The sequence below is a fragment of the Metopolophium dirhodum genome, chromosome 3, assembly GCF_019925205.1.
Source record: "Metopolophium dirhodum isolate CAU chromosome 3, ASM1992520v1, whole genome shotgun sequence".
Taxonomy (NCBI): domain Eukaryota; kingdom Metazoa; phylum Arthropoda; class Insecta; order Hemiptera; family Aphididae; genus Metopolophium; species Metopolophium dirhodum.
In genome coordinates, this window is record NC_083562.1 from 12474549 (window position 1) to 12487893 (window position 13345).

Here is a 13345-nt window from a genome sequence, read left to right on the forward strand (position 1 = left end):
ACAAAAGTGTTGCGCCGTGGGAGATACAGTATGACTCTGATATTTAAAAACTAGTTCAACAGTATTTATTTATTTTTTGTTATTATTAATATAATATAATAATAAACACATTGTGACTCGGCGCGGCGCATTGCCTGAAATCAATCACGCGACGTGATTAAGAGTAAGCAACGGCCGCTGCCACTAGTTCTCGGATGGGTGACCATCCGGGTTCGTTGTGCGCAAAAACCCTGTCACACATACACATGTTCCTAACCGACCGTACCAACAGTCCCAACCCTACTGCACCAACCCTACCAACCTTACAGGCTAATGACCTCAGTCGTCGAAGCCTTAAAAAAAAAAAATAATAATAAACACCCCAAAGTATAAAAATACAAATAATATCACAATTAATTTTACAACATCACAATTAATTATTGAGTTTACAAAATTAATTAAAAGTATTAAAAATATTAATTTTGTTCAGAACATGTATTAAAAAAAAAAATCATGATTAAAAATAAGATTACCTACCACCTGATTTTGGAAGGTGGCACCGAACTATTAGAAAAAAAAGAGTTAAATATTGAAACTTTTAAATTAACTTTTAATAAAAATTCAGGGCAGCCGACATTTAATGATTTTGTGTAAACAGTGTCCAATCAATCTTCTAGTTGTTTATGTATTAGGTGAATCGACCCGAAATATGTTCTATTTGGGTGTCTATGTATACTGTACCGGTATACTGTAGTTATATACCGATTGGGTCTAACTTTGTAGGTCAAAATTATTACCTCCACCCAAAGTTTTTATTCCTAGATTTATAATTATAGCTACCGGCTCAACACTGATTAGACCAACTGGAGTTAAGTATTTTTATACTCAGTTTTCACAATGAATTCGCATAATGTTGATTGATACCGGTATTTCAGGAAGTATGTTTCATGAAAATAATAGACAAAAGTGTCTAACTTCAAAGATATTAAACTTAAATGCTGTAATAAAGTCATCGTTTGCTTCCTTGATACGTCTTTAATGAAAGTGTACATATTATATTTGTTAAAGTCCACCCTTTATTACGTTTCCAATGAATCAGAATAATAATAAATTAAATTGAATAACAATTTGAAATTATTTTATAAATATACTGAAACGATTTCCTTGTTCTCTTTTTGATATAACTATGTAATAAAAACAAAAAAATATGCGTCCATCAATTCTTGTATTAGCTTTGATAATTTCAAACATTGTATTAATAGTAAGTATTCTGCTCAATTTAATTATCACAACGATAGAAACTTTCAGTCAATTGTCTACTAATATAATAAATAAAAAATTGAGAATTTTTCCACACAATATAATTGCGTTCTCGTACAACGAGGAATTGAGATATTCTCACTTTATAATTAAATGCTAGCTGATGCATTATATCTCACCAATATGCTGAATATTAGTATATTATTATTATTATTATTATAAATCTGAAAGCTATTATAAATCATTGCACTTGCAATACAATTATGAGCGTAGCACGATTACCCATTACATTTAATAGATTTTTTTTAATTTTAAATTATTTTTCATTATTTTCTAGTAATGATTTTTAAAAATGATTGAATAAAATAATAAATATTATATAAGTGACCTTGTAATAATATTAACTTTTAATACTCAAAAAATATAAATTTTATTAAATTAAATCTAAAAAACTATTTATTTTTTATAATTGTATTAATATAAATTTAACATTAGCACAATTATTTAATTAATATGTGTTTATTGTATTAGTATATTATTAGTAGGTACCATTAATTTATAAATTAGAATACAAAGGTAGTGATAAATATTTTATGTTTACATATATTAATTGTCGGTCTGAATAATTTTGTTTTGCACGAATAAAAGATTTTCATAAATTAGTTCATTTTAATTTAAAACCATAATCAATACCTATTAATGTCTTATAATAAATAATTTTGGAATATGTGGCTAGACAAATGTACTTTATAGTTTAATAACTTTTAGATCTTCTTCTTGTTGAGAATCTATTTAATCTTTAGTTCCAGGCTTTTGTTTATTAAAATTATTCTTGTTAATTTCTTTAATATAGTTAAATTTTTTTTACAACTTGTAAGTAGTAAGTACCATTAGAAGTATGCATTACTGCATCAGTATTTTTTTTTATATAAATTCTTATATTTCTAAATGTATTGAATAAAAATGTTTCTAAAACCTCTCTGATAATTAAATTATTACTTAACCATGCAGCATTGCCGCTTACTATAAATACCCATTATTTTTAACCTAATTTTTCGAGAAAAGTGAAAATCTCAGTCTAAGGTAGGTAGGTATAATTATTCCTGAGAGTTAAGTTGGATAGAAGCGTGTAATTTTCGAGACTCGAGTCGAGACTCAAGTCACGTACTCACTTTATTTATCATTAAATCGTTGACTGCATTTCCACTTTACTATTATAACACTTTTTTCATTTAAAACTTATAACATTTAAACGTTTTCTAGAACGAAGCGATGACGGGTACTCACACACAGAATCCAGTATATTCGCGATTAACGCTAGCACTGATGGAAGATACTGGATGGTATAAGGCTAATTATTCATTAGCTCAAGATCTCAGCTGGGGCAAAAACTTGGGCTGCGATTTCGTAACAAAAAGCTGTAAACAATGGATGGACATGAAACGTGCTAAAGGTCAATCTATCCATCCGTTTTGTAATAAAGTGAAAAGAGATCCTCTGGAAACAGAGTGTACGGATGATCGTAGCTCGGTAGCCCTATGCAACCTAGTCGAACACGTACAGCCCTTACCAAACTTTTACCAGGTCAGTAACATTTGTAGTTGTTTAACTAATTTAATTTTCTATGTAACCGGTAAATATTCTGAAAACTTAATTTGATACAACTTAAAATATTATATACAACAGAAACTTTATATTATACAGTGAAACTTCTAAAACTCAAATCAGTTGTGGCGAAAAAAAATTAAAGTTATCAAAAATTTCAGTTATAGAAACAATTGTGTGTACTTATTGAAATGCAGGAGCGAAGATATTCCTTTGAGTTATCGAAAATTCGACTTATAGACATTCGAGTTATCGAAGTTTCACTGTATTATAATTTGTAATTGCAATACATGCCACATGGTAGGTAGTGTGAAAATTCATATTTCTCCCCCCCCCCCTCCCCGGGACAAACAACCTACAAACAAATAAACCGCTACTGGTCATAGTTCGATAGTTGCCAGGCTTCAGCTCCAAAAAAAAAAAGTTATTGAATGATGAATTATCATCTTTGCCTACTTATTTCGGTAATGACATCATCACTTATAAATTGTTTTGAGTAAAATTTAAGTAATAATATTAACTATTATTCTTTTATATATAGATACAATGGTGTAAATAGTAGTAATATATTTAATTTCACAAACCTATATAGGAATAAAGGATATTATTTTTAGTGTTGTTTTAACGTTATAAAATACAAAATGATCAAAAAAATAATTTCACGAGAGTACAGTAAAGTACGTTGTAAACATAATATCTTGTTTAAAAACTTTTAGAATCACCTGTCTTACACTCTTACCTACAATATTATTTAGTAAATAAACATTTATTTGAAAATCACACTAGTTCTGTATAATTCATTAAAATGTAAAAGCAGTAGTATTTCTTTGAATTCTAAAAACGAACCTGAGAAGCGCTCGGTTTACTTATAAGTTCATATAATTTACAATACTTGGAAAATATGGAAAAATAATTAATATAACGTTATATTAAAACTTCAAAAACCTAAATACCTAGGTATAACAAAAAATTGAATTTAAAAAAAATATAAAAATATATTGTTGCAATTAAAATTTCAATGATTATAAAAACTTAAAAGTTAAAAAGAAAAGTGATCTTAGTGAATTTTCGAATTCTAATTCATATAAATCTTCTATTAAAATATAAATTTTAGAAATTTAAATTGCAAATTTTATAAAATAGGTACACATTTTAAGATTTTAATTGATCCCGTCAATTTAATAGTGTCAACATTTTTTCAAAAATGATGTTTTTCCTATATGACAATACATAAATAACCTGTTAAATCTGTTTTGGATAGAATATAATTATTTTCTGGAACACATATAATAACCAAAATTGATTATATCTCACAGCGGGTGTTGCATAAATTTCAGTAAGTATTTTTGTTTATATAATATATTAAGCCCTGATTCGTTCTCATAATTATGAAAATTATAACTCACAAAAATACAACCAAAAAAAAAAAAAACCGTTTCCGTGAAAAATTAATACATAATAATTATAATCAGGCTTTGCTCAAAATGTAATTAAATTCAAGTTTTACCATTTAATGCCTACTTGCATACAAAAAATGTTTTGCGTTATACAGTCAAAATTTCATATTTATTAAAATAGTTATACTGATCCTATATTATTACAATTATAAAATAATTTTCAATATGTTTAGTATCTATAATATTAATTTAATATTTTTTGAACTCCTATTTATTTAATTTAATATTATAAGTATACACCACAGCATATAATCATAGATTTCACTCATTTTAAAATCGGTAGTGCTCATACTTAGTCACTTAGATATTATTATATATTCTCATTTAATATTTTTAAAAATGATTAACAATGTTTGTAAACTTGAAATTGACCTTGGTTATTATTCCACGTTTCTATTTTCTTGCTCACGGCTTAGCTCCAGCGTTTTCCGTCGCTTTTCGTTTGCCGAGTTTCATTCGCGATGTATTAGCAATTGTATGTATAGTCTATCTGGCTATATTAAACAAGATGATTCTCAGCATATTCCGTTGCGTTTGGATTCTACTTGACATATACACGGGATTGCCGTTATTTGTATAGCCCGGTCCCATCTAAAACCAATAGAAAATTGGCTATTTGCATTATAATTTTACCGGCGTAGTATTTTGACAGAAAACGCGTGTTATAGTGTGGGTTAAAACGCGACAGACTTACCACCGTCGTTGCCACACTTCAAACTATAATGTATTTTGAACAATGCGTAAAACCTAGAACACTGTGGACGAAAAGCGACGGAATACGTCGTATAATATAGTCCCAGCGAGGCCAAGAGTCTTTAATTTCCGTAAATAATATTTACCTAACAATTGTTTACTATTCATTCTTTTTCTTATTCGTGTTATTATTGTTTAACCCTTTGAGCATTTGGAGAACTCTGAGAGCTAGTTTTACGTACAAAAATTTAGACGAAAATAGTCATTAAAAGTGATTTTTCGTATGTTTAAAATGCCCATACAATGCAAATATATTGTTGTATTTATTTATTTTAACATAATATTATATTGTTGCATTTTTTTATTATTATTGTTGAATCGCTGATGGTAGAGGAAATTGCTTCCTCTAAATCAAATTTTCTGTAAAAAGAAAAAAATAGGATAGAAATTATTAAGCCATTATTCTATGCAAACATTCCACAATTCATACTTAATAAAATTATGAAAATGTTACATCCTACATAATAATATTATACTATACAATAATTATTAAATAGTTCAATTAGAATTATAAAAATGTAGGTGCTTAAAACGGTTGAACAGCAGTTATTATACCATTGATTGTAAATACTAGCTATTATTATGTATAAAACGTAAAAAATAAATGTAATATCCTAACATTTTTTTTTTTTATCGAGCTTAAGCCCGGCAACTATGGCTGTTAGCTAGATACTAATACCACTATAATGTTGGTTTTTATTTATTTTTTGTGTAATTTTATTTAAAGTTTTTTTTTATTTTGTAAATTTTTAACAATTAATTCTAAACATTTTTTTTTTAGAAAATCCCTATGTAAAATGTTAGTTTTTATTATTTTATCATACTTAATATTATCTAAATGTTGTTTTTAACTTTCACTCATATTTTATTACACCATATCCATATTATATATTATACAATATTGAATATTATAAATAATGTCAAACATGCATAGATAATAGGTATCGTAATTAAAAAGATATATATATTTTAGATTCTGAGCAAAGCGATGAATGTATTGATTTTACAATGATGTGTGTTTTTTTTTTATTTTGTGTCTGTCATCACCTTTTAGGACAGTGAAAATGCTTGGATTTTCTTCAACAGTAACTTTTCTGATAGGAAAGTGAATCTAGTTGGTACTTTGGGGCGTCACAGTAGTTTTCAAAAGCGACGTGAAAAACAAAAGAAAAATTAAGGAAAAACGGGAATTTTTACGCAATATCTGTTTTCGAGAAAATCGATTTTGGTTTTTGGTGTAACTCTAAAACAAATGACCGTAGGGACATGAAATTTTGACTGAATGTTTATATTAGCATTTTCTATACACCATAAAATGTTGAAAATATTTTGACTCTTTTTGAGCTGTTTACGGACATTGTCAGTTTTCAATTTTTTTAGTTTTTGTTTTCTATAAATATCAATAAAATTTTTTTTGTTGGGTAAAAATTTATAAAATGTTTAACTTTTGTAGCTAAGGATTAAAAATGTAAAACAAGGTTCCACGTAAATAGGTTATATATAAATTACTTTATTCACAATAATATCATCAAATATACTTGATAATATCATAGGCTGACTGACCGTTTTTGCTCAGAATCGTTTTTCTTATACAATGATATTATGTCATTGAATTCAAATTTAACACCATCCATTACAGTGCCCCACTTGTAACCTACTGTACAGCAGAGCGACATCCACTTAACCATTTTTTTTTTTAATCATCTTACATTTTAACTTCATATTCTGAAGCAGAATATTATTTTCAGTCTATAAAGATCACAATTCGGACAATTAGTTCATTTTTTATATAGGTACCTAAGCATTTACAATTTATATGAGCGAAGTAGAGTGGTACAGGGGTACTCCTAAGAATGTTGTTCACTATTCCGCTAATCTAAAATTTAAATACTTATAAGTTATAACTAATGAACTACTTGTCCGACCTTTAAAAGAAAAATGTAATTGTTCGATTCTCTAGGTAGTTTTTCATTGATTTATTTAACTTTATTTTTATATTGTTAAAATTATATATAGGTATTATAACCTTATTTGCATATGTTTTAAATATATAGATATTGTATAATGTTACTTGTCGTCTACTACATTAAGCTATCAAGTATTTACATTTATTCTTATTTGTATTATATTATTTTAGAACTTCGATTACATCCCACACGTAACATCTGGTCGTGAAGCATATTATGGAGGATCTGTAAGTCTTGCGGATTACTGTCCTTACATACAAGAGTTTATATGGAGGTCGAAAAGTGTAGTAATAAGAGGATCACATTGTCAGTATCCAGAAAATAATCCACGTAAGTACATAAATATATTATATTTGGAATGGTATCTATTCAAGTCAATGATAAAAATATTGGATGGCATAATACTATACAATTGTAATATAATATGCATCACTGTATCAGATATAGGATTATATAGGTTATAGCTACTTAAAAGGTGTATGAAAATATAATACTAACCAAATGTGTATTAAATGTTTTATTTAATACGTTGTTGAGTTGTATAAAATAAAATGTAAACGCTTGTTGCTTTTTAAAGTTCTGCGAAAAACCGATTGACGACCAGCGTACAATCTATTTTTTATTTGTATAATGGACTTAGGTTTAAATCCATGTAAATCATAGTAGATAGGTACTTACTACTTACAATAGTTACAGTAGGACCAAAACATAGTCAAAAGAAAAATAGATGCTCCATTATTGTAGTTTTCTTATTTCCGAAGAACATTATATAATTATCTGAGTAATATATTTTCTCAATACACGCAATTGATAGTTTTGTTTTGTTCTATATAGATCCAGATAAGAACTTTGCATTAGAAGTATACGGAGACAATTCTAAATGTTTCGACCATACTAATCAGATGTGGGAAGAACAAACGTGCAAACAAGTTAGACAATGGCAACACTGGGGCTCTGGATGTTACGAATATAGCTGTCAGAACGGAAGACTTCATATTGTTGTAAGTGAGACACTAATTCAATTATTGAACAGGGCTATAAGATATATATATTTCGAGTGATTTTTAAAAATATTATATCATTATAGTATTTATATATGTTGTTGATTTTTCTCTGTGGCATTTCTTTTTCAAACTGAAATCATAAATTTAAATTATATATATGTTTCGTAGGTATACCTTGTTTTGAAATTAGACAGTTAAAGACCAGACATTTGAATATAAGTTATAATTTTACGGTATAGTCGGGCATTGTATATGTATCCAATACATTTATGCCTTTTTTGGCTTTGAGTACTAAATATTAATCCTGATTGACTGTTCAGTGAATTTTTTTTAACGACCTTCTAATTAATTAAATTTCTTAAGTTGAGTAATATAATTTACTGTTTTTTAAATATTTTATTCTGATTACTTATTTTGTTTTCAATAATAATTTATCATATAGACAACATAATTTTAATTTGCTTAAATATATTTTTTGTGTTATTGATAGTAAAAAAAAATCAAGATGATTTAATTTTAAAGAATAAAGTACCGATAGGGTAATCCTGACCGAGTTTCTTAATAATAATATATCTACCGAGTTTTTTTTACGAATAAATGGTTATTTAAATCGGATATCCATTTAGTTTGATTAGGTAGCTAAAAAAAAGTCTGAATTTAATTAATTTGCGTTTAAGCTAAATTACTTTATTTAAAAGCTTACTTATATAGTTTTAAAAGAAAGTATTGAATCATGAAACTTTAAAGTAATTCAAATTAGGTATCAAAAAATTATATTTTACTATACTATAAAGTATTATACTGTAATTTTAAACACTACCTATATGATTATTTTCCAAGAAAACAAAGTATATTATGCATATTTGCAGAACTTATACATTGTGTTAAGTATCAGTGTATAGTTTATTTTTTTGATCTGAAAATGACAGATCATTTAAATCGGTAAAATAATAATTATGTAAAATATTTTGAAATATAGTTTACTAATTAGTAATTACATTGTAAACTAATTTGTTCGTGAAATAAACTGTTAATTAAAAGTTTTGTATATTTTATCTTCTACGTAATGTAATTGTCATGGTAACCAATAAATAGTTAAATTATTATTATTATTAATTAAATACTTAGAACTCGTATTATTTAAAAAAAGTTTTGTATATTTTACCTAAGTGGACGCTACACCCCCATGTGTTGTCTCCGTCTTTCAAATGTACAACATAGCAAAAACTGTTTTGCGTGCGATATGGTTGTAGTGATAGTTAAGACTCCAAATTGATATACAATACAATTGAGAACATTATTTGTGAAATATAGTTTTTATTTTTTTATATCACTTATACGAAAAAAGTTCTCCTTTTTATTTGGTGAAAATTTCGTTTCTTAGTTATTATACTGTAGCCTTCTCGGTTATTTCCCGCGCCAAAACAGTTTTTGGTATGTTTTACATTTGTAAGACGGAGACAACACAATTTCGGGTGTAGCGTCCTCGCTACGGCTATATTTAAGAGGCAACAATTAGGTAATTTCTTATCTCGTCTTAGCCATCCGAGAACTATATGTTGTAAACGATTAAATTAGTGTGAGTGAAATTCAATGCTGGTACCACTCTCGTATGCATGTGCACGATGCACATATCAATAACTCGATAACAATATAAAATTCAATATACGAATTTTACTACAACTTACGTATTGTTTTGACAAAATTAAAGTTAGTGAATGTTGTCTAATTTTGATTCTGAAAAAATATTTGAATTCAGCAGAATAATGTCTGTGATCGTACGAAACAATTTCACGTTTTTAATTTTAATTATGATTTGAATAAATCCATATTTACAAGTTTTCAATTACAGTTCACAATAATATAAGATTTAATTTTTACAAATTGTTCCGTACAATCTATAGAAAATTTTTTTTCGAGTTGAATTTTTTTCCAGAATCAAAATAGGACAACGTAAACTAACTTTAATTTTGTCAAAACTTAAGGTCTTTTGAGGTAAAATGTACAGCAGTAGCGAGGCCCTTTAATATTTTAAATTATAGGTATGGCCTGTCCATATATTTATCATCTACGTGGTATAGTATTTATCTTCTTCGTTATCTTAGTGCAATACCCTATAATTATATTATAGTTTGTTTGGCATAATATTGTATAATAATACTGTAATAATATTATTTGACGTATTTGTTTATGTGAACTGCAGGTGTCCAACCACACGTACACGTGCTACTTCCCGGGCCAGGAATTGGTCATCCGGCTGGTGGCCAACGGTTGGCTGCACAAGGGCGTCATCGTGTGTCCGGCGTGCGAGGAGCTGTGCGGCGGCGGGTCGGACGACAACAAGTGCAAGCCGCCGTCGGACGTGCCACTCACCGTACCGTATCACCGCGAACAGTTAGCGTGCGGCGGCACGGCCACAGTCTCCGTCACGGCCGCAGCCGCGGTCACCACGGTAACCGTCGCCACGCTGTTACTCATGATCTCGACGTGAACAAACAACGATATGATAATATATCGTACATTCCGTTTCTCTCTCTCTCTCACTCTCACTCTCTTTCATTATCTCATTATCTATCTATCTCTTCCTACTTTTTGTTCGTCCCTCTAATCGAGTGTGTGTGTGTATAATATTCCATGTCTGTACATATGAAAAAAAAAATAGTAATTTATGATCGTCATCGTAGTCATCAACATTCCTAAATTGTTGCACTCTTCCGGAGCGCGAATTTTATCGCACTCTATATTATGTTATTGCGCTGAGTATTAATAATATTATAGATCAACTGCAGCGTTAGTCTGTCGAAAACTATTATTTTTCCAACCAACAACAACTGAGGTACAATATATTAATATAATAATATATCGTGTCAACGTGACGTGCCTAGAAAAAAATTGCACCGCAGTCGTGTCGGTATCTTTAACATATTAATTTATCGGTTTATCGGTTTTTTACGCGCGATTTACGAACCGTCATCCTCCAGGCTCCAAATTGTATTTACCTTGATTAAATTTTCGATCGCATGCGCATGTCCGCGGCTGTTTTACGTATACATATTATACATTTCAGTTACAAAAAAAAAGATTAAAAAGTGACAATTAACGATTTCATAATATCTTGATGTTTGAACTTGACCATATATTGACTATTTAATAGTATAATGTGCAACGGCTAAACAATATAAATTACGTAAACTATATTATATTTGTTGATGTGGAAATATTGACAATCAAATTAACATTTCTCAAATGCCTACAAATACAAGCGTATATATTTGGTGTATATCCATGGTGTTTTTCCAAGTTTTTACACGTTATTTATTGTCTCAGCCTACAGTGGCTCCTGACATATTTTTTTTTTTAGTTTGATAACATGATGTTTTATTTATTATGAAGTTACGATTTTTAAGCCTTTATTGCGTTCCCGCTTATTATTTCTGTGATAGCTATGATTCCATTTTGTCATTTTTATAGCGTACAATGTTCCACTGTAAACATCGATCACAGTGGCGTCCTCGGATTGAAGGTATACCTACATCGTTTTCATGATATCTGTGGATAAGGGTCATTGGCCGAGGAACACTAAAGTATGTTTTGCACCAGATTAACACTGAATGCTGTACCTAATTATACGCCACTGTTCAATCGGAATTTTTCTGTCCCGATTAGAATCCCTTATTGGAGACATTAAGAATGTTGATTAAATATTAGATGCTAGAATCAATCCCTGTGATTAAAATGCTCATGTATGGATATAAATGTGAAATAAAAAGTAATCCTTTTAATTGTAATAAGTATACGTTAGAAAAAATATTGATGATATCTATAATAGGTACATCATGTGTCATTATAATGAATTTAATTTATAACAATAACTCTCGTAATTCGTGATTAATATTTTAAATTTTAAATTGAGGCAAGTACCTAATAATAAATTACTTAAGATTCTGTTACTTTTATGTGTACAAAAAACTTTAAAGGGGTTCATTGCTACAAAGTATCCGAGTAGATTGGTACCTATTGTATCAATAGTGATTGTATAATTATATGTATTCAGTAGGTAACATTATTAGTTTTTTTTACTAACTGAATACAAAAAAAATGTACCAGTCAGAGTTAAACAGCTATAATACTTAGTAAGCTTAGTTAAGCGTATAACTAACTTATTCCTTTTGATAAAACAATTTTCCTTAACAAAGGAAAAAAAATATCAAATGAAGAAAACTGTTTCATAACTAAATTATTAAGCAGTAGTAAAGCTTACAAAAGTTTCTTTTTTGCAATTTCTAACCAACAAGTATCAACGAAAAAACTTTATCATTATTTTTATTCCGTAATATAATAAAACCTCAATAGTAATAAAAGTCTCTTTTATTACTGCCAGGGTCAAGATGCGTACTTCTATCGGTATTTGCCTTTCGTTCAACGTAAACATTCCGGGTACCTATATTATTAGGTAGGTACTATTATTGTGTATTTTACTGTTTTCGTGCACTAGTAAAACGGATATTAAAAAATGCTCAAAAATAAATAATAATATTATTCTAACTGATATACTGCAAACAAACATTCCAAACTTCAGTACATGCAAGTATACAATACGCATATTTGCATGTACCTACAACTGCCCTGCTATATAGATACTGCTTTATAGTGCTTTAGTAGAATTAATAAATTGTTCGTGCGGATGTAAACATTTGCGATTGAAATGGAACATTACGCCATCATATTAAGATGATGATTTTTTATTAGTAAATCTTCTATAATTTTATCGTCGGTATCTTTTATATAGTATTATGTATATTCTATCATAGTTACCTACCAATTTGTATTGTGTAAAAATATTATTATTATTTTTTAAGTACCTATTGTATTTACCAATATTTATATATAATTATATAATAATATATGTTTATAAGTGTCACTAGACGTTAAGTTGTGAATATGCATTTTTTTTAAAAAATTAAGATTAGTATTATAGTGAGTAGGAGGTACGTAAAATTAAAAATAACGCAAATATACTTATTATGTCTGGATAATTTGCCTGGAAACCACACCCTAACAGTTTATTTTGTAAAATTTTTTTTTGTGGTTATTCCACTGCTAATTATTGTTTATTTACCCCATATACAATATTTCTGAATTATACCTACAAATAATTACGTACTATTATCAATAAGTAATAACTATGCATACCTATATAGTACCTAATACTCGTATTATATAGAATCATTTATCGTGTAAACCGAATATAATAAAATATATGTTTTGTTGTTCCTATAATATATTTAATCGCGTTGTTATTATGTTTATAAATAATAAT

General features: G+C 28.2%; 1 protein-coding gene across 1 annotated transcript in view; it reads left to right on the forward strand.

The window, feature by feature from the left end:
• Positions 1-13309, forward strand: part of LOC132941378 (leishmanolysin-like peptidase) — a 73623-nt gene extending 60314 nt beyond the window's left edge. The window contains 4 exon segments of the mRNA XM_061009412.1: positions 2503-2823; positions 7192-7351; positions 7856-8022; positions 10229-13309. Of these exon segments, the coding sequence (XP_060865395.1) occupies positions 2503-2823; positions 7192-7351; positions 7856-8022; positions 10229-10516 (936 nt within the window). The 3' untranslated portion in view covers positions 10517-13309.
• The last annotated feature ends 36 nt before the right edge of the window (positions 13310-13345 follow it).